At 40.0% G+C, this 23,523-nt stretch overlaps 1 protein-coding gene across 1 annotated transcript in view; it reads left to right on the forward strand.

Moving 5' to 3' along the window:
- PCDH15 (protocadherin related 15) overlaps positions 1 to 23,523 on the forward strand; it is a 598,943-nt gene that overhangs the window by 349,555 nt on the left and 225,865 nt on the right. The window contains exon 9 of the mRNA XM_065746677.1: positions 21,180 to 21,340. Within this exon, the coding sequence (XP_065602749.1) occupies positions 21,180 to 21,340 (161 nt within the window). The remainder of the gene's footprint in view (positions 1 to 21,179; positions 21,341 to 23,523) is intronic.

A 23,523-nucleotide genomic window follows, 5' to 3' on the forward strand; every position in this document is an offset into this window, starting at 1 on the left:
ACATACAGTTGCCAGGTATGGGTTTGGGTCATCAGTGAGTGAGCGATGGGACCTGGAAGCAATGTGAGTGATAAAGCCAGGATTTAATTAGTTGCTTACATTTGGAGTGATACCAGTTCTGAGCCGGTGTGCTTTCATCTCTACTGGTAAATGAGTGCTGCAAGGACCTTCCCTGCAGCTCTGAGGCCAGCTGGGATAGTTGGACCATTTCTGTGCTTCTTGGCCTCCTAGCCTCTACTGTATCCTGACCTGAGCAGTGACAACTCCCCAGCTGTGCACAGCTGTTTTTTAGGCAAGAGCTGGCTGACTATGGTGAAAAGCATCCTGGAGACTCTGATAGCCATGGTCCAGCAATCAGCATTGCTCTCAGTGCTCCAGTCTGGACTGTGGCACTGGTTCATACAGGAGAAATATGCAAAGCTTACACAGAAGACTGGAGAGTGGGTGAGGGGTTATCTCCTCTTCTCCCTTTCAGTTCTGCCTTGCAGTGATTTTTTTTTTTGGTAGTTCAGAAGTGCTGGCACTCTGTGAAAATTTGAGATCCTCCTTTTCAACCTTTATTGGATACCAGCCATTTACAAAGTAAGTTGACATCTATTTTTGTTTCTCCTTTTCTATGCAAACAAAGAACTTGTACATCAAAATAAAGGAGATAGAAATGATTTGTTGTTGAACTTGACATGGGTTTTGATTTAATATTGTTAGACTCTGTTCCTATTTTCAATTAGCTTTGAACTCTACCCACATACTGCTGTTATTCAGTATTTCTATAAAAAAAAAAAGATTGCAGCAAGTGTTCAGAAAAGACAAAAACCAAGAAATACCACTGAAAGAATTATTCAGCTGCTGAAATAATTTGCTCCTACCGTGTGTTGTTGCTGGAATTGCTTGGTAGATAAAAGCATGCTGTGTTTGAGAAAGCAACAGAAAACATCATCAGTCTTCTGAGACCTTTTTCACAGGAAGCTCTACGTTTTGGCTTGTTCCTTTTATTTTGTTTTTGTTTTGAAGTCCTAAAGCATAAATGCTTTTGTTTCATGGTTCAGAACGAATATTGTGAGGATATGATAGAAATGTGAACATGAAGATGATCTCACTGAAAGTCAGGTTTTCCTGGGCATGAAGTGCTAATCGATTTTAAAGGATGCCGAAACCAACTTTTATCCCTGAGATGATGGGCAGGACTCTTCAGTAAACAGCTGACTGTGTGCGATTGTAATTAAATTGTATGCAGAACAACAATCACGTCCTTTGCAGTTGCCAATTTCTGTCAGTGTTTTGCAAGTGTGATGACTTGTGTGGATGCTTTCTTTTCCCTTTGATTTTCACTTCAAAAAGTGTTAGATCTATACCTATTGTCTCTTTTTACATAGACCTTCTGCAATGTCATATTAGATGTACTATTTTTCCCATGTTAATGTTACAGTAGAGCCTCCATGTATTCTTCACCCCAAAGGAGGGATCTTGACAATTAAGTAAGGTTATTTCTCCAGTACTTCTGGCAAGGCATAATGAAAAGGCTTTACTTTATAGAAGATTTTATAATATTCTTTGTTCTTTTAAATTTGGCAGATATAGAGTCATACCATCGTTAAGGTTGGAGAAGATCTCTAGGACCAACCAGTCCAACCGTTGACCTGTGCCCACTCATAGTACTGTTAAGGTTGGAAAGGAAAGGACCTGTAAGATCAAGTCCATGCATCATCCCATGCTTAATGTGCTCACTCACAGAATCATTAAGGCTGGAGAGGACCTCTAAAATCACTGAGACTAACTGTATATGATACAAGTGAGACAAAATCACCTGGAGTTGAGACCAGAAAGCATTTAAATCACTTGTGTTGAGGTCTAAGCAGATAATCTGAAACTACTAACCTTATATTTTCTTGCCGACTTGACTAGCTGTCTGTGCTATGCATTTGCTTAATATTCAAAAAAACATTTCAATATTTGTATAAGTAGAAATTGTTTTAAACTTTTTCACAGGATTCTGGCTAATCTGTTAGAGATGTCTTTAATGAAAGATTTCTCGTGACCGTGAGCTCCCGGGGAGACACAGTACAGAGCTGGCAGTGGGCTGACAGACTCTGGAAGAGGTGGTCCATTAGCTCTGCAGATCCTTGTGTTACCTGAGTGGAGCAAGGAGACTAAAGAGTTGCAATTATTTCCTTGGGTAAGGGAAGTCAGATGTTACAGAAAGATTGTTTCGAAAATGCCTAAAAAGAGCACAATCAGAAAAGTTGGTTGCTCAGACTATAGAGCTTTGTAGTGAAAGTTAGCTGATATCTGTGTGGCTAGACGTGGCAGTTACCATGCATTTATAGTGCACATGTAATTCTGGATTGGGCAGCACATGTATAGCTAAGATGATGGGTATTTGGGATTTTAGGGTGTAAATAGCTGTCCACTTCTCCTGAGATGCAATGACCAAGTCACAATGTTCCTACACAGGATTAGGGTATGCCTGCAAGATGGCAAGCAGTCTAGGTAGTTTGTTTTAAGAAGTTTGCTGCAGATTGCTTTGCATTGAGTAAGGTAGTGCACCTTGCTTGGGGCAGACTTTGCTTCCTAATGCTTTTTTTTTTTTAAGAAGTCTAAAATAGGTTATGTAAAAAGTATTATCTTATAGTATTGTCTTGTAAGATATCGGTTCTTCCTAAAGTTTCTTTTAGAAAGCTGCACTTGTTCACCATCACGGGGTTCAGTTCCCATCCAGAGACAGACTGATGCCATGGACAATGGCAATGTAACTACATACAAAACCACTAATGAGGCTTCTTTCACATCTATTAAATGCCTGGATTTTGTTTACGTGTTTAAAAACCATTTGGATGTGGTGCTCAGGGATGTGATGATTTAGCAGAAGGTTGTTAGAGTTAAGGTAGTATGGTTAGGTTATTTTTGGACTCAATCTTTGAGGTTTTTTCCAACCTGAGTGATTCTACAAAGTTACCAGACAAAATAGCTCAAAGTCTATTTCACCACTACGGTAGCTACGGAGGCAAACTTGAGAAAAGCAGAAAGAAAACACTGAAAGTTATGAATAATTGTGAATGGTCAGTGTTTGAAAGACAGTGCTGATGCTGTTCGTTCTTCTGTTACTTCTTAACTGACTTCTTTATAAGGAGTAGATCACGCTGTTCTTGGTAGCTTGGCCAGTGGTGCTTAGGAAGATATGTGGAGTAAAATACAATTCTGCAATTCAGACTTCCATAACTTCCCTTGCATTGTGAAGTACTGCAAAGCAGCAGCTAAAATCCCCCTTGCTGCCATGCGCTGAGCACTTACTGCCTATGGTAGCCTACTGCCTAGCAGAAATTAAAATAAAAATGAGGTACTGAAAGTTTCGATGGGGAAAGTCTGAATTGTTTTGTGCTTGGATTCATTATAAAAGAAGTCATTGTTCTCACATCTGTTTTAAGCTGTATCTGTTTTAACATACGTGTCAGCTGCCACCAAAAATAGAATAACCTTGAGCATTGCTTGTCAAAATTATTGCAAAAGGTGAGTTAAGTTGATAGCTTTGGCTGTCTGGTCAGCTGAATCTTTAGAGCATACAAATGCCTTGAATGTGAATTACCAGAACAACAGTAACAAAAAGGTTTTATCAGATGGGACTTTTTCATTAAATATATTACCAGAACTTGCATCATGAGTCATAGGATCATAGAATCATCAAGGTTGGAAGAGACCTCCTAGATTATCCTGTCCAACTGTCCAGCTACCACCCATATTTCCCCACTTAACCATGTCCATCAGTACGTCATCTAAATGTTTCTTGCACATCTCCAGGGATGGTGACTCCACCACCTCCTTGGGCAGCCCATTCCAGCACGTGACCACTCTTTCAGAGAAAAAATCTTTCCAAATATGGAGTCTGAACCTCCCCTGGCAAAACTTAAGGCTATTTCCTCTCATCCTATTGCTAGTTATGCAGGAGAAGAGGCTGACTCCCACCTCCCCACAACCTCCTTTCAGGGAGTTGTAGAGAGCTGTATAAGGTCTCCCCTGAGCTTCCTTTTTGGCAGATCAACGATACGAAGTTTGCACAGCATAATTGCCTATCACCCAAGTGGAACATATGGATCTACTGTATAAGAGACAGCAATCGCAGGACTGATGAATCCCAAGTGTGGGCCACTGGCAGCAGAGCAATGAGTATTTTACTGCTGAGTTTCACAGACACATCTTGGTACCAGAGAAACAGTGAGTTATGGGAATCCTGCTCTTCCCCCTGGAAGGGTTCTTTGCACTAACCAGTTCAAACATCCTTCTTGATTCTTTGCACGTCCTGCTTCTGTCTGTAGTCCTTCGAGAGGCTCTGTACCTAAGATCATTTTGTTAATCCCAGGTTTCACCCTGGAGGTTTCCAGCTGCAGCCTTGATCAGGTGATTTGGGGAAGTGGATGACGTGCCACCATTTTGGGGCTGGCAGTGAGCAAGGTACTGGTGTGCTCAGAGATGAAGTTTTCTAATGGAGATACTGAATTTCTTGGATGTGTTCTGAATGTGTGAAGTGTGTGTTACTCAGTAGCTTGCATGTGAGTGAGTTTTCACAGGGTAAGAAGTGGTATGACCCTGATGTGAGTCAATGCTTTGCTGCATTTCAAAATCCCTCTCTAAAGATAAAAGATTTAACAACTACAAGGTGCAGGAATCTTTAAAGATGCAAAGAAATTCACCTTCAGCTGTTTTTTTTTTTTTGTCATTAAAAATAACTATCTCAAGACAAAATCCTTGTTCTATTAAGAAGTAACCTCAGCTTGTTAAACGTTATGTAATGTCATAGCAAGATGCTTGGCTGCAGCTTGAGTCAGAAGGTACCAATTGTGCACATATAGTCATGGATATGTTTTATTGCTTCAGTGATTTTTGCATCATTATACACCAAGGCCTTTTCTGTTGCTTTTGGATTTTACTGCAATGGCTTGATAAAGCAAATGCCTGAAGTTTCCGTTTCCATAGGGCATAACAGTTGAACAGCAGAAACTTAGCTAATCTCAAGTCTATTACTTTCTTCTGACTTTGCTTTTCTACTTGGAGAACTCTCAGTTTACATGCAAAATGAAATGCTGTAAATTCTCTTAACAGCCTCCTCCAATTGTTTGTTTTCAGTCTGCCTGATGATATTTTCTGTATGCAAAGACTTGTTCCAGACAGCCTTTTATTGTGTTATTTCCCTTAGGTTAAAAAAAAAAAAAAAAAGAGTAAGTCTGTCTGAAAAATCAGTCATTATTTTCAGAGTAAGTGATGAAAAGGTTAAAACCCTCATGTTACACTTGTAGGGTTGTTACCTTCTGCTTTGGTTTAAGGGAAATTTGAAGTAGTTACCTGTCTGTGGAAAGAGCAGGGTTTTAACTAAAGTTTTGTTTTTTTTTCCTGATGATGACACTACTGCTGCACTTGAGTGGCATTAAGGAGCTGCAATTTGAGGAATTAAGGAAGTCAGTACTGAAGACTTGTAGGGTCAACAAACAGAACAGTGTAGAATTCGGTTGAATGTCCTCAGAGAAGAGAAAAATGCTTCTAGCAAGGATAAAGGATTAGTAGAGTTGGAGAAGATCTTAAAAGATCATCCAGTTCCAACCCCCCTGCCGTGAGCTGGCTGCCCCCCACCAGCTCAGGCTGCCCATGGCCCCATCTGACCTGGCCTTGGGCACCTCCAGGGATGATGCATCCATAACTTCTCTGGGCAGCCTGTGCCAGGGCCTTGCTGCCCTCTGAGTAAAGAAGTTCCACCTAACATCTAAATCTCCTCTCTTTTACTGTAAAGCCCTTCTCCTTTGTCTTACCACTATCTGCTGGTGTAAAAATTAAAATCCATCTCCCTTCTGATCTTAAGCCTCCTCTTCTCCAGGCTGAACAAGCTCAGCTTCCTCAGCCTTTCTTTGGAGAACTCCAGCCCTCCCACCAACTTCATGGCCCTCCTCTGGTCCTGCTCCAACAACTCCACATCTTTCTGGGAGCCACAGGCTTGGATTCAGTACTCCAGATGGGGCCTCATGAGTGCGAAGTAGAGAGAGACAGTCACCACCTTCATTCTGCTGCCATTCTTCTTTTGGTGCAGCTGAGGATACAGTGACATACTGGTCTGCAAAATCACACTGTTGGCTCGTGGAGGTCTTTGTGGGCAAGAAGCTGGACAAGTCCTACTCCACAGGGTTTCTGTCAAGGAGTTCTACCAAGGAGTCTGTAAACGTATTTGGGATTGCCCAGATCTAAGCGCAGTACCTTTCACCTTGCCTTGTTGAACCTTGTTAGGTTCAACCTAGGCTTTCCTGATCCCATATCTTCATGCTTTGACATGTATAATCTCAAGTATTTCAGGTTTTTATAGTTGGTAGATTGGTTGTATAGTTGTCTGTGAATGACTGTAAGTTGGTATCAGTGGTATGGGTCATCCCAACAGTGTGTTCTTGATTATAAATGAGAACAGAGTAGAATGGAAAGACATTAGATGAATACTTGCATTCCTCTGGCCCTTGTAATCCATCACTTACTGTATTCTGTTGCAAAACCACTGGTGAGGCTTTTTTTTTTTAACGTTTTTGGAATTTTCATTACTTGACATGAACTCAGCTCATCAAAGTGTATGCACAGTTATAGGTTATAAATGTTCTTGTAGACTTCTGTGAAATGGTTTTCTTATCTTTCTATAAATTCTTGGGGAAATAATGGTTTCCCTATCCCTGTAAAGGGGGAATGATAGGCAGTATTACATTGAAAGCTTAAGCATTTACAAATAAAAAGCGACTTTTCCTCTGAAAGCATACTCTTATGGATCAGCAAAAAAACATTTCAAAGACAGAGGCTCCTTTTGTTGTTCTGCTTTTGGACATTTCTGTCATTTGCCAGTCGTGGTAATTCCTCCTACATTGCTACTTCTGAAACACCACGTGAAATAAGGAATATGTCAAAGCAGTAGTATACAGTAAGGCTGAATTATCTACAAGAGTTGTGTCCAAATCCTGGCACAGGCACAAGCAGTTGTGTTTGTTCCTTCTTCTGTCTAAGTGATGATTCTTGTTATCTTTTCGCACACACTGAATTTGCAGCTGAGGTACTAGAGCAAAGTCCAGGCTAAGCAGTCAGGATTCAAGAGTTTGGAGAATACAACGTTAATTGCCATGCCTTCCTTATTGCATGGGTTGCATGAAGAAAATCAAGTTCATTGACAGTGTTCTTTGTGTTTTTGTCAAGATCCTTCTCTGTAGAAGTAGAGGATGAGTAAGCATCAGTAAGTTGTGCTTTTTTCCCCTCTTTAGTAAGGAGAAAACAGATGCATGTGATTGTTGCAGTGCACAGTATATGCCTAGGAAGTACTGAATAATGAATTATGCAAATAGCTATAAGCAGTATTTAGGTGGGCCTTTTATAATATTTGCCTCCCTGAATGCAAGCTCCACTCTAGGATGGCTCCAAATTAAGCTGAAAACATTCAAGTCATATAATTCACACCTTCAGTGGCCATCGCCTGATCACGGTGTTCCCAGCAGGGCGCTTGACCTGTTTCATTATTTATGAATTCTTGAGTGTTTAAAGTGTAAATTAGACTTTTCTAAACAGAAAACCAATAAACCTGTGTTAATTTGCTTGAGTAATGGCTGAAGGAATTGGAAAGTAAACAATTTGCAAAGGCAGTGTTTAATATTTATTTGTGATCTGACAACCTGAAATGTGCCCGAGATCTCTGAAACAGATTGCCTTGAATATTTGGTTCTCCCGAATAAATGTGATGAATGGACAGCTGCCCTGCTCTCCATCTTCACTGTTGCATGCTGAAAACCCTCATTTTGATCAAGCAATGTGCACTTGTATTTCACTGATCGAAGACAGACTTCATGCACATGCCTGCTTCCTGTTTATATCAATATTGCTTGCTTGTTTTGAGACTTCAAATCCCACCCTGTTTGCACCATCCCAGAGGTGTTTTGTTTAACTTTAAAAGATGGATGTCTTATTTTGAGAGGCAAACGTAGCCAAAGCCTGGCTTTTCTCCTTAGTGACAAAAGTCTGCTTTTATGAAGTGTGTTTGCCAAAGTGGAAGTGGGATGTTTTTACTTTTTTTTTTTTTTGCTGTATGGCAATAGAAACATGGTATTATTTCAGAAATAAAACTATAAATGGAAGTGAAATGAGCAGGCTCTTTGATTCAAATGGTCTCCATGTATGAAGGAGCTGATCCTCAAGAGAAAAACCCAAGTCAAGGAGGGGGTACTGAAGGATTTCTGCTTTGTGGCTATCTTCTGGCATTCTAAGACTTCTTTCTTGAGAGAGCTGCGAACTTCTCATTGTTCCAAGCTGTCTGATTCTTCCTAAGTTGAGGTCTTGGGGCTTGTAGGTTCTGGCATTTGGTAGGAAGAACCAAAAATCCTCAAGTGGCCTTAACTGCAGGCCTCCCTGCCCCAAAGCTCAAGGATCTTGGGAGACACGAGCTCTCTTTGGAGGTTCTCATTCTCCAAGGGGGATTTTGTGAGTTTTTTGGATGTGTTTGAACTGGCCCAGGAAGTCACAGGTGTTGGCTCACAGTTTTCTGAGTTCCTGATGTGTGTTGGTGTTGAGAGTCTTGTCACGTGTCTCCAGCCACCAGGAAAGTCCAAGAAAAATAAGGCAGGTCTCTGCTGAAAACCTGTTTGTATTGCAGAGGTGTTTGTCAAAATTGACTGTCCAGGAAGTTATCATGTTCTGATAACACAAATTATAATTGCATCTTTCTCAAGGAAACTAAAAGACTGACAATATGAACATCATCACATGTGCTCTGAAGTTGTCTAAAAAAATAAAACATTACAGTTGGCGCTAAGTTAATGCGGGAACAGTTGTATTTTTTTAGCAGCATTTTTTGTAAACTGTATTTCTTCTATTTCTTTATCAAAATTATCTTTCACCTACAAATGTTTGGACTGGATTTCTGTGTGCTGGGACTTCCCAGATGGAAGGTTCAGAATCAGGACTCAGTTGTGTGTGAATGGGTTTTGATGCGTCTGGGATGTGTGGGACTTTCTCACTTCGGAGGATCTTGTCCATATTGTGCAGGTGCAATAAATTTAAATCTGAAGTGTGTTGTGCTAGAAAATACTACATGTGTCCTGGCTCCATGATCACAGCTGAGCCTTGATTCTTCTTTGTCCTGGCGTGGCACCTGCTTGACAGGTGAAGAGTAAATATAATATATATAAATGTTTATTAAAATGGTGACTGTAAAATAAGAAGGATTTGAAATAGAAATGAGATTGGCAGTGTTGATAATATATTTAAATGGGATGGCTTGGATACCCTTGGGAGCATCACTTCTCTTTTAAATGCAAATCATTTTGTTTGCAGGTTCCTAACGTAATAAACTATGTACATAATCAGAGATTTTGTATTCCCAGGGGCTCAGTTCCAGCTTGGATATACACAAACTTTACTTATATATACTTCTTTTTTTTTCCCCCCCAAAAAATATCAAAATAAAGCCAGGAGTTTGCAGCATGTAAAGGTGCAGTAAGCTTACTTTCTGAACTGTTAACTTTCTCTTTCAGTGCAAAAGCTAATTTGCTGCATTTAGCACTGTGGCAAAAAGCTTCCAAAATTCATTACCTTTGGGTAGTTTCTGTGTCACAACACATGGCAGAACACAGTTGGAATTCTGTGAAAGTTTACTTACCTGTGAGCACCTTCTGCTCCAGGGTTTCCCTGTAGCTGTTCTCTGTTATCTCTGTTTAGTAAGGTGAAGAGTAACTTTCCAGTTGTGACATACATAAGACCTAGACCAAACTCAGGGACAAGCTGTGTGCGAGAGTGGAAGCAGTGCTGGCCAATGTTTCTGCTGAGTCTCAAAAAATACCAAGATAACACGGAGTTGGCTCCAGCTGTAGGGATATTTTCCTGATTGAATTGGTCTGGCATCTTCCTGAAGACATCCAATGCTGTAGGCCACTTCTAAGAAGCCTTACAATGAGGAGCTTATACTTCTGGCTCTTCTTTCAGTCCGTGGCTCCAGGGCTACCGTCTCCACAGAGGGATAGCAACAGCCAGGGTATACCAGGCTTGTGTGCCTTTGCCATTTTCAGTCAGGCTAATTAGTTGAAGGGCTCATCCTCAAAGGGGATGGTGCATTTCCTTTCTCAGAGGATGTGCAACTCACTTAGTTTCCAAATAACAAGGTCCTTCAAGTGTCTGCGTTCATATATATCCTCGCTGATGTGCACTGTGTCTTAAAATAGAAATTGCCTTCAAGAATTGCCATTGCCAAGGTCTTCTGGGAAGTGAGATGAGTAGCAAAGTGTGTGCTGGGATAGCACCAAGACTTTCTATCTTGCTGCTAGCTGTCATGTGCATTTTTATTATTTCTGTGGTGTTTTATAAGAAGAATATTTTTGTATTATTTTTAAATTTTCCAGGTGTTATGTTTTTTTCCAAGGATGGAGGCTTTTCTGTAGGTAATGAAGAATTTTGTAATCTGGTTTTAGTCCTATTCACTAAGCTAAAAATAAAACACAGATGAGGAATCCTACAGTTTAAAGTCTTGAAAATGTTACTGCAGTAGACGTTTTACCTGTGGGGAGTTGTCAGACCCTCAGCAGCCTTCTTGGCAGACAAGAAGGCCCTGGGTGCCCCTGGCTGTTGTGGGCCAGGCTGTCCTGCAGCCCTGAGCTCCCCGTGGGCCAGTCCCAGCTCTCCTGCTGCTCTGCAGAGCCGTGGTCGCTGGCCTGGACAGCAATCAGAATGTTTGTTAGTTGGCCTTCTGTTAGCACGTCAGTGTGCTTTGAATGTGTGCAGTTAGCTTCTTGGAAATAGTCCCTCGAGCAAAATATAATCTCTAATCACTCTATGCAGTCATAGGCTTTTAAAAAGCTTTCGAACTAGAGTTTGTGTGATTTGAAAAAGGCCTCAAATGTCTCTTTAATGCCTGTCAAGCCATTAAGCCTTTGGACAAGAGAGATCTGGAGCCAAGGAGCACGTGGATGAAGGAGTTACAATTTACTAAAGTCGTTTTGCAATTGCTCTTAGCAAAACCTATGTTATGTCATGAGGGGCGAGATTCTTGCATGAATGGGTGAGCAAGAACAGCAACAACAAAAAAGAGCACTGAGTTTATCTGTACAACATCTCTCAAAAAAATGGGGTTTGATGGACTTATTTATTTTACCTCTTGAAATCAAAGTCCATTCAGGGCTGTTAGAGATATAAAGGCTGTTGGAATACTCTCCCGAGATTGCAGATATTAAGAAAAATAGAAAAGACTCCAGAACGAGAAGTTTTTGAAGATTACTTTGGGAAAAGAAAGATTGGTTTGTAGTGAAAGCATCTTCCTTTCTCTTGTAGTCTGTTTTGCTTTCTTTCTTTGCTTTCTTTCTGCTTGTTTTCCTTGTTTTGCAGTGAAGTGTTGTCATACCTTTAGTGGAGGACTTTTCAGACCACGGTCCCCTCCAAGGAAGATGTTCTTGTGGTTGCATGTTGCAAAAAGACTCTTAAATGTAGAAAAAAATCCTTCAGTGTTATTTAGACGCTCAGTTCAGTGGCAGCACTGACTGAAGGGGGAGCAGAATATCGCAGAAAGCTTTGAAGCATAGGGCAGTGGTGAAGGTGCTCAGTTGTCATTGGAGTGTTCTGAGCTGGTTATAGGAGAGAAATGAGATGCTAGAAACTGATGTGGCCACTGTAGCAGGAGGTAGGACGTTCTCTGGGCAGAGAGCTGTTTCTTTTTCTCATTTACCTATCTCATTTTACTGTAATAGCTGGGAGCAGTACTCTGGGTTTTGCTCTGGGTAGGTTTCAAGTCCAGGCTGGTTTAGGTCCTGGATATCTTGATGTAATGGGAGATATCCCTGCCCACAGTGGGGAACTGGATGGGCTTTAAGGTTCCTTCCAACCCAAATAGCTCTATGACTCTGTAGCAGTACTGTGAAGGAATGCTCTGTTGAGAAATAGTATGTACACCCAATTGATAGATAGAAATAATGAATTCTGTTGCAGAAATAATATATTGCTGTGTTAAAAATCTACAGACCTGAGTCAATCCTTGGATACCAGCATGTTTTACCTACATAATTTAAGTTTCCCAGTACTAAGAGACCTTCTGTCAGATGCACTTGAAGAAAGGGAATACAAGATCAACATCAGCAGCCTCAGTATGGGGTCTTGTCGTGACCTTCCCCCAGAAAGACATTAAAGGAGGAGCAAGAGGACCCCATCTGAACCAAGCAGTAATCCTGCTGCTGCAACCCCAAGTGTTTAAAAAAAAGAAAGTTTTTGAATAAATGTCTTTCACATTTCCCTTTTTTTTAAGCTTTCGGAATTCATTGTTTTCACATCTTTCCCATGACAGTTTGCGGAGCAGTGAGGCACTTATTTTTGTCTGAAATGCTTTTTTGTTATCATAATTCTTCAGCATGCATCCCTGAGCAAATTGTGTAGGGTTTTACATGAAGTAAGCTTGCAACTTGTACACTTTGGGCCCAGTCCTCAGCACAATTTGTGACAGGGCGATATCATATCTACAGCCTGTATTTTTTTTATCTCTGTCCCTGCTCCAACCTTTGGCTTGCTTTTCTCTCCTCAGCTCTCAGTGCTGCTGTGTGACTCAAACTCTCCACTTTCCTCTTTGCTATGCATTCTTCTGGACTTACATCTCTCTTTCCGTGCTCTCTGTTTTCCTCTTGTGCTTCCTCTTAAAAGGAGGGCAAAAAAAGAAAGCAAGTTGATTTAGCTTTGCACAATTAGAAAGGCAAGTATTGAGTATTTCAATATTTAGTTAGTTCACATTTTACCTTTTCCTTTACCAGTTACTTTTCATTCTTCTTGTGATACTGTGTAGGGAGTAAATGCTGTGGATCAGACTTTTCCAAGTCACATGAGTCATGAAGTAATGAGCGTTTTTTGTGGCTTTATGGGACTCTGGTCACATTGATGAAGCAGAGGGAAGACATGGAAGAAACTGTAATTCTTAATGTCTCACAGGACAGGTGCATGTATTGTATGAGGTAGCTGTGATCTCAGCATTGCTGCCTTTCCCTCATGAGGAAGCATCTTTCATTATTTTGCTGCATCCTTTCAGCCTGAGGCAGGAGTTTTTGTGCTAGACATATGGCATTATGCTGTCTCGGAAGAACTAAAACAAAGCCATAGGTCATCTTATCCTGTGTTGGAACCAAATAGGTGCTGTGCAAAGTCATAAAGAATAGACCTTTTCCTTGTAGTACTCAGATTATTGCAGTTAGTGGGTTGACAAAAAGTAAAAGCTTAAATCTGAATTTCTTATGCTCCTTAAGGTCAAAGCAGTGAGCTACTTTCAGCAATGTTCTGCATTTGTTCAGAGGCCATGGCTGTATGTATAGCTGAGAGAAAGAAAATGGGCCAGAAGGGTAGGGAAATAATCTTGAAACAGCCTTGAAGAATTCAAAGATCTCTGCTGATGATGTGATCCCAGATGTGGCTTTGCAGAATCATCTTACTTTTTTGTCCACAAATCTACAGCATGTGTCTTAAGTAAGTTGAAGATAGTGTTCAGCATTTAGTTCTGCAATATGGTTTTCATTTTCCTTTAATTTCTTATTTATTGCAATTTAATCCATCCTTTGCTCCAGACATACACCTGGAAATGTAGAAAAATAAGTTTATAATCAAGATTTTGCTATGAAAACTATGTAGAATATCAAAGTAAGCAACTGCTGATCCATCTAATGCCTTTCTATGAGAAATTATTGTCCATTTTCAAATTACTTTAAAACCATTGGCAGGCAGAGGAAAGAAGTATGGAGACAAGTTTTATAATGTGTTGTTTGTTCTGTCTGAAAGAAACCTGTTGTGTTGCATGCTGAGTAACCATTGCTGGGGGTCACTAAATGGAGGAGAAACCACTGGGTGTGCTGCAGGTGAAACTCACGTTCTGGAGGACATTGTCAGTGGCCCTGAGAAGACAGAGTTGGAGCTTGCATATAGGGACTTCCTGCAATCTCTCACCTCCTTAGGTCTCTCTAACTCAGCCAACAAAAGATGTAAGCAGGGAGGTACCAAGAAGAGTGTTGTTCATCCTTTGGTAGAATGCTGAAAGGTTTTTGACCTCTTGGTGTGTCTCACAGTGGCTTTCCCAGCTCCAGTGAAGATCTCCATGTGGATACCACTCCAGCTGTGGTTCATTTTCACCACTACCAAGTCTAAGCTTGCTCTCCACAACAGCTAGCTGTCTCAGGAATTCCTTGTTTCTACAGGGCTCCCAATTCTCATTATTCTTGCTTGGCTGGTTTTATTTCTTTGTTGACTACACTTTATGCAGAAAATCCCCCCCACTGTTTTAGAATGTGGAAGTGATGAGTTATCTTCCATCTGTTGACTGTTCTTGATGCATGCCCTTACTGTAGCTCAAAGAGTTAAGTACCTGTATGTATGTGCCTTTGAAATGTCTTTTTTAATTTGTCTTTTGTAAACTGATCTTCTTTCCCCTAAGTCAATATGTAGTATGCCGTGTTTCTCATTTAATATACTTGTGCCTTTGTGTGGGTACGGTGTGTAGGATAGCTGACTCTTCCCTGAAGTCACTTCTTCCATATGGATAATTCTCCCAGGCTAAATATTGCAGGCTGAAAAATTACCTATTTTTGTTCTAGGATATAGAAAACATCCTGTTTATTTATTTTATTTTTTTAGTGTAAGTTTCCTGACATGTTATTGGGCTTGTTATATAGGCTTGATTAATATGCTGAAATGAAAAATATGTTGCTGTGTGAACAACAAAATACTATTTTTGATTGTGTAACCTTTTCATACATCAATCATTTGAAGTAGCTGCTAATGTAATTCAGTGATGTCAGAGGTTAATCATGTTGTTGCAAGAGGTTTTTATCTTTCTGTCAACTTTATAAATAACAAGTTTCAGACTTTTCTTGAAGGAAGAATAAATACATTTAGATGATAGAAACCTCAGGCTGTAGCTCCGTCTCTGCTTCAGATACTTCTCTTCAAGCTTCAGCTGCGTAGCTTGCAAGTTTTAGCTAGTTTTTTTTTTTTGTCTTTCTGTCTGTTTTCCACACTTGAATGTAGTTACAGGCCTGTCCAGTATGTGTAGCTTGTGGAAGGCTGTGTGCTTTTTTGTCTACAAGAGTCTTGTGTTGATAGGATTTGTTTAGTGTGCATTTCATATTTTTGCAAAAACTCAGCTTGCCTAATGTTTCACAGTGAGATACAATTCTTGATCACCAAGTCTAATCATCTGGGATATAAAAATCCTCAGTCCTGGTTGCATGCGCAAAGTCAGGCCTTTGCATGCTGCACTGCTGCACCCTTTTGGTATCATCATTGTGGCAGTGGGATGTGTTCCACGTGCCTTGAGCTCAGTGATTGCAGAAATTGAAACCCTGCTCCTGTGGCTCTGTTATGTCTTTTTCATCATTGCTTCAAGTAGGAGGAAGATGAAAAAGTTCTTGAGAAAAAACTCAGATGACAAAACAGACATTGTCCACAGGTTTATAAAGGGAAAGTCCTGATTAGCTCAGGGAAGCCAGTGATTCTATGGTTCTGTGTAATCTCTTTTGGATTTCAGCAAAGCTTTTCAGACTGGCTGTCACAGTACCCTTCTGGACAAGTACATAACACGATGAGTGAACAATAGGCTGATGGGTCAAATTCAAGCATAAAAATAATATGTTGTAAATGGGGTTACATCAAGCTGATGGCTAGTAAATAATTTCCTTTTTTGTTTTATAGTCTTTGGAATTCAGAAACTGATGTAAATGTAACTACTGAAAGCTAAGCTCTGCAGGTTTTATTCAGCTAGATCCTGTTTTCTGATTCATGTGCTGGCATGAGGATTATTCCCAGGACAGACATAATTCACTGGCTCTTTATAAAAAGAGCTTTGCTGGAACATTCAACTACAAAAATCCCAAGATGTATCTAAATCATTTAATAAGTAAGTTCTCTGTGAGCACTAAGGGTCTGATCTCTTGAGTAGAGTGTAAACAGCAAATTGTATGTTTCATGACTTCTGCATCTGAGTCCCTTGAAATGCCCTTCCCATGGAAAGATCACCTTCTGCTGAGATTAACGTGTAAAGACAAAACGCTTCCCTGTTATTTCAGTCTAATGAAGGTTTTTAGCTTTTAGATTCCTCTCAGAGGAATCGTGTAGTGTAGAACTGCTGTCATAGTATTTACAAGTAAAGCAACAGTGCTTCATAATTTTATTTTTGTTGGTTTCTTTTGTAACTACCTGTCAGGTTATTCCCAACAAATTCAGATAACATTTATGAGTAAATGTCATTATTTCACAAGAATCATATTGCACCTGAAAATAATATTGTTCTTCTTTGGTAGACTGTTTGTTTATGTGGTGGTGGTTGTTGTGTTTTTGTTGTTGCTTTTAGCTAGCAACTCATTTGACGCTGATCTCTTAGGACTAATTCCATTCTAATCCCTTTGCCAATTTGTATAATCTCCCCACGTGATACCTTAGTGATCATCCAGTGTCAGTGGAGGTGAAGAAGCAGTCCAATATTGATCTCCACACATGACAAAAAGCCATTTTAAATACTGCTCTACTTGCGCTGATGTGAAATCTTAACATCAGTCTTTTCTTAACTAGCCAGCAAAAAAAGCCAGGAAAAAAACACTAATTATAGCCCCAGCTGTCCTTATCAATGACCTCTACACATAAAACTGAAGCGTAGGGAATTGTGTTGAAAGACTATTGAACATTTGCTTATCTGGAGCGTAAATGAGATATGTGGAACGGGCATTTATACAGACCCCTGTTCATCCTCATGTGATATGCAGGATCCTTACTCATGCTCTCCATGGGCCTTGAACAGCCATCTCCCAAGTAGCATAAAATGGAAATTCCAATTTAGTTACAGTGGAAGATATGCTGTTTTTCTAACTAGGTGAAATACTTAATTTCATCTAGATCATCGCTTAGCCTTTTCACAAAAAGGTTATAGAGAGCTATAGAGTTAGTGCATTGCAGATATCAAGGGCTCTGTTTGCTTTCACATGTACAGTGAATGCATGGACAAGATATCAGTACAGCTGCCACAGAATCGGCACGTAATCGGATTCACTGGTAGCAGTTTATTTCCCTGGCATTATTGGCCAAGGGCAGAGGTGGGGCATAAGAACTGGAGCATCAGTTAGTTGTAGGAAAGCCAACACAAAAAACATAGCAATGTTGGATAGCATGTTACAGAAATAATACTTTAAGAATGGGTTTTAAAAGACTCATAGGCAAGCTACTATCTCTTGATGAGAGTGTATTAGTGCCTTATGAATACCTGGAGAAAGCCCAATCTGTTTTTAAGAACAAAAGAATTATTGTATGAAAACCAAATAGAAATATTCTGTTAAATCTAGCAGGTAGCTTTTATGGAGGGCAGCAGTGGAGAGAGAAATTGAGTGCAGGATTCAAAGCAGTGAGGTCAGTTAAGTTAGCAGTAGCTTACTGAAGACTATACAAAATTCATTATCGCATCAAGATTCCAAGTTGATTAAATATTAAAGAAAAATAACCTATGTAATTGGAATAGTTTTTTTCAGCTGTGTTCAACATTTGAGTCATTGTTTGATCTCTTTAGCCCTTTAGGGTTCAGTTTGACAGAAGCCTGTTTTCTACAAACTATACGACAAAGGTTGAGACCTCCTCGGAGCAACAAGATAATACTGAACAAAAGTTACAAGAGCTGCTCAGAAAGTAATGCTCTCTATTTGATTATGTTGGCCCATATCAGAGGTGAACGGTGCTGGTATGGCAGTAGAGCTTGAACCTTCCCACCAATATTCTATTTTGATGCCATGTGACAGATGGTAGCAGAAGGGCAATCTAACAAATTGCCATCTGATGCTGAAGTGCAGATGAAGCAAAGTTGTCATAGAATTTGTGTGGGGAAAAAATAGCATGCACTGACATTCATTGGTACTTGTTGAACATTTATGGGGACCAAACAGTGGATGTGAGCATAGTGAGGCAGTAAGTGGTATATTTAGCAGTGGTGACAGCAGTGCGAAAGACAAACCATGTTTCAGAAGGCCATGCACAGCTGTCACACCATGAAGTGAAGAGTGTCTCAATCAGCTGATCTGTGTGAACAGACTAATCGTGGTGACTATGTTGAAATATAGTGTTTTGTAGCTAAGAATTTGCTCTATCAAGTAGTGTTGCTATGCTCTTTGTATCTGTTGTAGTTTCTGTGGAAATAAAGAGGAGGCATTACTTTCAGAGTGACCTACATACAAATGGCATGTAGTAGAACGTTTGCTATGTACTACTTTTTTACAGCTCTTTCCTCCATGTTCAGGCACTGCAGTCCAAAGATGTAGCCAGAACGTAGACTTAACATTCAGGTTTGAACACAAAGGCTGTAAGAAATGGAAACACTCCAACTGTTATGGTGGTAGTGGTGTTTGTTATCTTGATTTTTTTCTTTGCTTTGCTTTGCTTTGCTTTTTTTCTTTTTAGAGGGAGTGGCAGAGGAAACTGTTTTTGAGGCACCTTTTATTCTGATGATCTCTAGTATACATTGCTGACCTTTCTTTGCATCATCACTGAGGTATAATAACGAGGGCAAAGTACAGACTGGTGGATTTTATTGGTAACTGAACGTAGAAGCTTGGAACCATTGCAGGTTTGATAGTCAGATTGCTTTTCCTGGTAAAATCCTCTTTCTGTCAAAAATGGTGATAATCTACATAAAGCTGTATGCTGCTTCAGTTCTAGTGGCTTTGGGTAAAATTGTATAGAACCTATTGCACAAGAGGTTACATCCTAAAACTGTCTTTCTCACATGGCTAACAGGGTGTTTTTCTTCTGAGTTGAAGAAGAAAGGTACATAGGTTCATTAGATTGGAAAGGACATACAAGATCTTCTAGTCCAACCATCCTCCTATCACTATCCTACCCAACTACTAAATCAAATCCCTTAGCACCTCATCTAAATGCTTCTTGAACAGCGCTAGGGATGGTGCCTCAACCACCTCCCTAGGCAGGCCATTCCAGTGCCTGACCACTCTTGCAGAGAAAAAATGTTTCCTCAGGTCTAATCTAAATCTTCCCCACCGCAACTTCTGGCCATTCCCTCTTATTCTGTCATTATTTATCAGGGAAAAGAGACCCACCCCCTCCTCACCACAACCTCCCTTCAGAAAGTGGTAGAGTGCAATAAGGTCTCCTCTGAGCCTCCTCTTCTCCAGACTAAACAATCCCAGCTCCCTCAGCCGCTCCTCATAAGACTTGTGCTCCAGACCCCTCACCAGTTTTGTTGCCCTTCTCTGAACACGCTCCAGGGCCTCAATGTCCTTCTTGTAGTGAGGGGCCCAAAACTGAACACAGTACTCAAGGTGCGGCTGCACCAGAGCTGAGTACAGGGGGATGATCACCTCCCTGCTCCTGCTGGCTACACGATTTCTAATACAGGCCAGGATGCTGTTGGCCTTCTTGGCCACTTGACTCATGTTAAGCTGAGCATCAACCAACACCCCCAGGTCCTTTTCCTCTCTACATTCTTCAAGCCTACATTCTTCAATCCATTCTGCCCCAAGCCTATAGCATTGCATGGGGTTATTGTGGCCAAAGTGCAGGACCCGGCACTTGGCCTTATTGAACCTCATCCCATTGAGCTCAGCCCAGCTATTCAGCCTATCCAAATCCCTCTGAAGGGCCTCCCTACCCTCAGGCAGTTTGACACATCCTCCCAACTTGGTGTCATCTGCAAACTTACTGAGGGTACACTCAATCCCCTCGTCTAGGTCATCAATAAAGATATTAAACAAGATGGGCCCCAAAACTGACCCTTGGGGGACACCACTCGTAATGGGATGCCAGCTGGACTTAACTCCATTAACCACTACCCTCTGGGCACGGCCCTCCAGCCAGTTCTCCACCCAGAGAAGAGTGAACCTGTCCACACCATGGGCTGCCAGTTTCCTCAGGAGAATACTGTGGGAGACCGTGTCGAAGGCCTTGCTGAAGTCCAGGTGGACTACATCAGCAGCCTTCCCCTCATCTACCAGTCTGGTCATCCAGTCATAGAAGGAGATGAGGTTGGACAAGCATGACCTGCCCTTTGTGAACCCTGCTGGCTGGGTAACATACTCATTCTGATGTTAATGATGTTTGGGTGTGCTACTGTCATCTCTAAAACAGGGATTTCAAAACAACTGAAAGACCCTTAATGTTGTGTTTTTCCTTAATAAAACTGTAAAACAATAAAAAGACCACAAATTAGTGTTACTGTTTTATCCTTAAAAAAACTTTAGCCCAACTCAATCCCACACACATCACTGTCATTGTAAGGTGGAGGCATAAAGAAACTTTACTCAATTCTTTGAAATAAACTCTTCGGGCCTCTAACCTATGTTATTCGTATGTCCTGTGAGGTTTCCTTGTCAATATTTTAATCAATTTAGGTGTTCTGCCAGTAGTGGTGCTTACGTGTTTTCTTCTGAACTGTCAATTAGCTTAAGTTGAGATTGTTTCAATACTGCATGTTAGTGCTAGTTCTTCAGAAAAAAAGTGAAATCTTAGGGAAGTGTTATAATGAGCTTGCAAATATAAGACTCTGCAGTGGAACATTTGTAGTAGTAATGCTTACCATGTAGAAATGAAGTTTGAATGTTTTACGGAGGAGGTTGTACGTCATGGATACTGTAAACTGGCTAGCCAAGCTCTTGGGTGAGACTTGTAACTGGCTTGATGGGGCAAGAGAAAAGAAAAAGAATGTATGTTGAAAAGATGTTTGGTATAAATTAGTATCCCATTTGTATTGTTAAGCTCTGAAAGATTTTTCTGCAATTCTTTTTTTTTTTTTTTTTCCTTCTCCATGGTGTTATCACTCTTCCTATGGAAAATACATTTCCATTTTGGTTGTTATGTTAGTGCATTCCTTTGAGGTAAGATTGGGTAATGATTAATCGATGAAGAAAAGACTCATAATTTTAAATAGGTATCCCTGTTGGATGTTTTCTTCAACGTAAGTTGCATATTAAGTGCACTTTGTGTTTTCTTGTAGCGCTGTATGAAAAAACTTAAGGGTAAGAAGCAGTTTTTCCTTACAGATAATAAAACTTAGGCTTAAACATGACTTGAGACATAAAATACAGCTTCCTAACTGAAGTTTCTGGTATTTTTCAGTGTTGCTATTGTTATCGAAATACATAAAAAATATTAATGCATACATAAAATTCCTCCATGTGTGCCCTTTGTTTTTGCAGGCACTATCCTAGTTGACAATATGCTGATCAAAGGGACAGCAGGAGGGCCAGACCCCACCATTGAGCTCTCATTAAAGGACAACGTGGATTACTGGGTGATCCTTGATCCCATCAGCCAGAGGTTGTACTTAAACAGCACTGGCCGAGTTCTGGACAGAGATGTAAGTTTGGAGCTTCTGGTTTGTTCTCTTTTCTCCCCATAGACTTTATTTTCTGAATCTGTGTGTGCTTACAGAATGACTGCGAATGTAAGAATTGTTGGAATATAATATGTTTTGTCCCCAGGTGGCTGTAAACAGAATTGATTATTTGTTAGAGCTTACTTAGGAGCATGGTGAAACTCGGTCACGTGCACGAACATTACATGTGGGCAAAGACGAGAGTAAAGAACAAATGACCGTGTATTGGCAGGAATAGATGCAGAGCCAAACTTGATTGTTTATTGAATTAAGAGAATTTTTGCTTTGCTGCTTTTGTCTGGGAGGTGAAGTGCTGCTCACTTCGTGTCCCTTTTATGCTTTGTGTCTTTTATACTTCATAAAAGTCCGCTCTTGCTGTGTGCTTTAGCCTATGATATGGGAGGAAAAAGCTAAGGAGCTATATATAATACAATTCACATCTAAAGCTTAATGTGTTCAAAGGATCTGCTAGTTTAAGGAGGGGGTTGTCTGTATATTTGTTTGTTTTGAAGACAGCATTAAATTCATATGGTATGCTTTTTCCTATTAGTATTAAATGAATATTGTCAGGCCATATTTTATTATTTTTCTAAAACTACAAAATGAGGAGGAGTGTTATCATCTGTGTCAATTTCATTTGAGAGAAATGCTTTTTAAAAATGCAGATATTTTTTCACCATTTTGCTGCAGCATATACTACAGTTCTACAGCAGAATCTGCAAGAGACACTAGCTCACCGTAATCAATGTGGAAAGAGTGATTTAAAGATCATGTAAAATTCTCCTTGCAGTGCACCAGTTTGTTTTATATTAGCTAGATAATTGATTTGTCCTCTCCATTTATTCTGAAGCGTTCTCAAAAACAACATGCAAATGTATCGTCATTTCTCTTTTCTTTTTTGCAGCTAATTTCTAGCTGGACTTAAATTAGCTTTCACTCACAAACTTTTAATGTGTGAAGCAAAGGTATGCAGTGCAAAACATGGCAGAATGGACATGATGGGGCAAGGAAATCCTAGTGCCTCAAGTGCCAAACACTCAGATGCCGTTGCAGCAGCACTAGTTCAGTAGTCTTGCTAAACTCTTAAGTGCTTTTCATTTTCATGAATAGAGACAATTTACAGTGTTGTTCTTTCCAAGTAGACTCAAATTATAAGGAAACATATGGATGGTATATGTTTGCATAATTTACATAAAGGTAATATTGTTTTTTCGATTAGTTTGTAAGGGATTATTTCCTCATTTTTACAGTGAACTAGAACAGGAAAGGCTAGTATTTGCAGAAAGAGGATTACATACATTTTGATCCCTAGTACTGCTGCTGGGTAAAATTCCTTGAGTTACCCTAATTTAGGATAACTGATATTTTGGGTGTGATCTCCACTGTACATACCTTCTGGGGTCTCAGTCTCAATTTCCGTTGCAAGTTAAAGAAAATTAAAGCAACCTGTGAAAACTGAACCCACTGATCAATTGGGTATGTGAGCCTTACACTGTGGACTTGATTAATGTGTCTCTTATCTAAGGGTTGTTTCCAACCTTCAGAAGTAGAGCTATACAAAACTTCCAATAGAGTGAGCATGTTTTTGTCTTTCCTTTGGTTGTTTAACAAAAAAAAAAAAGCTGCATTTCCCATCTCTCAAGTGAAAATTACACAAATCCTAGTAGTTCCAATAGAATTAGGGTGTTGTTGTTTTTTTTATTAACTCAATCCTTAAAATTAAATTTTTGATTACAGAGCAGAAATTGGAGTCTCAGTCGCAGATGGAATGTATGTGATGGCATGCAATATATCTAGGTTCTCTTCCCATTATTCTCCCATATCCCTGCCTGTCATCTCTCTGCTGATCCAGATAACCTGGTCTCATTATTTTTATTACTTTTCTTGAGAGAAATTTATTAGATTCCATTGATTGATTTTCACCAAGAATGACAATATATTTTGCCAACAAAATCAGATAGACAACTCCAGACTCCAAAGCTTCAAGTACTTAGGAAGGATGAATAGAGATGAATCATAACTGGGAGAGGAAGCAAGCTGCTGCAGTGTGTTAGAATAATTTGTCTCCAGTGTGATTAAATATATACTGTGCTATTAGATATTTACATTCATTGCCTCTAAGTGATGAAATCAGCAAGTGTTCATTAAAAGATCTGATTTTATAG

This window comes from Cyrtonyx montezumae, unplaced genomic scaffold (genome assembly GCF_038088225.1).
Source record: "Cyrtonyx montezumae isolate F1298 unplaced genomic scaffold, pur_monq_1.0 scaffold_4, whole genome shotgun sequence".
In the NCBI taxonomy this organism is placed as follows: domain Eukaryota; kingdom Metazoa; phylum Chordata; class Aves; order Galliformes; family Odontophoridae; genus Cyrtonyx; species Cyrtonyx montezumae.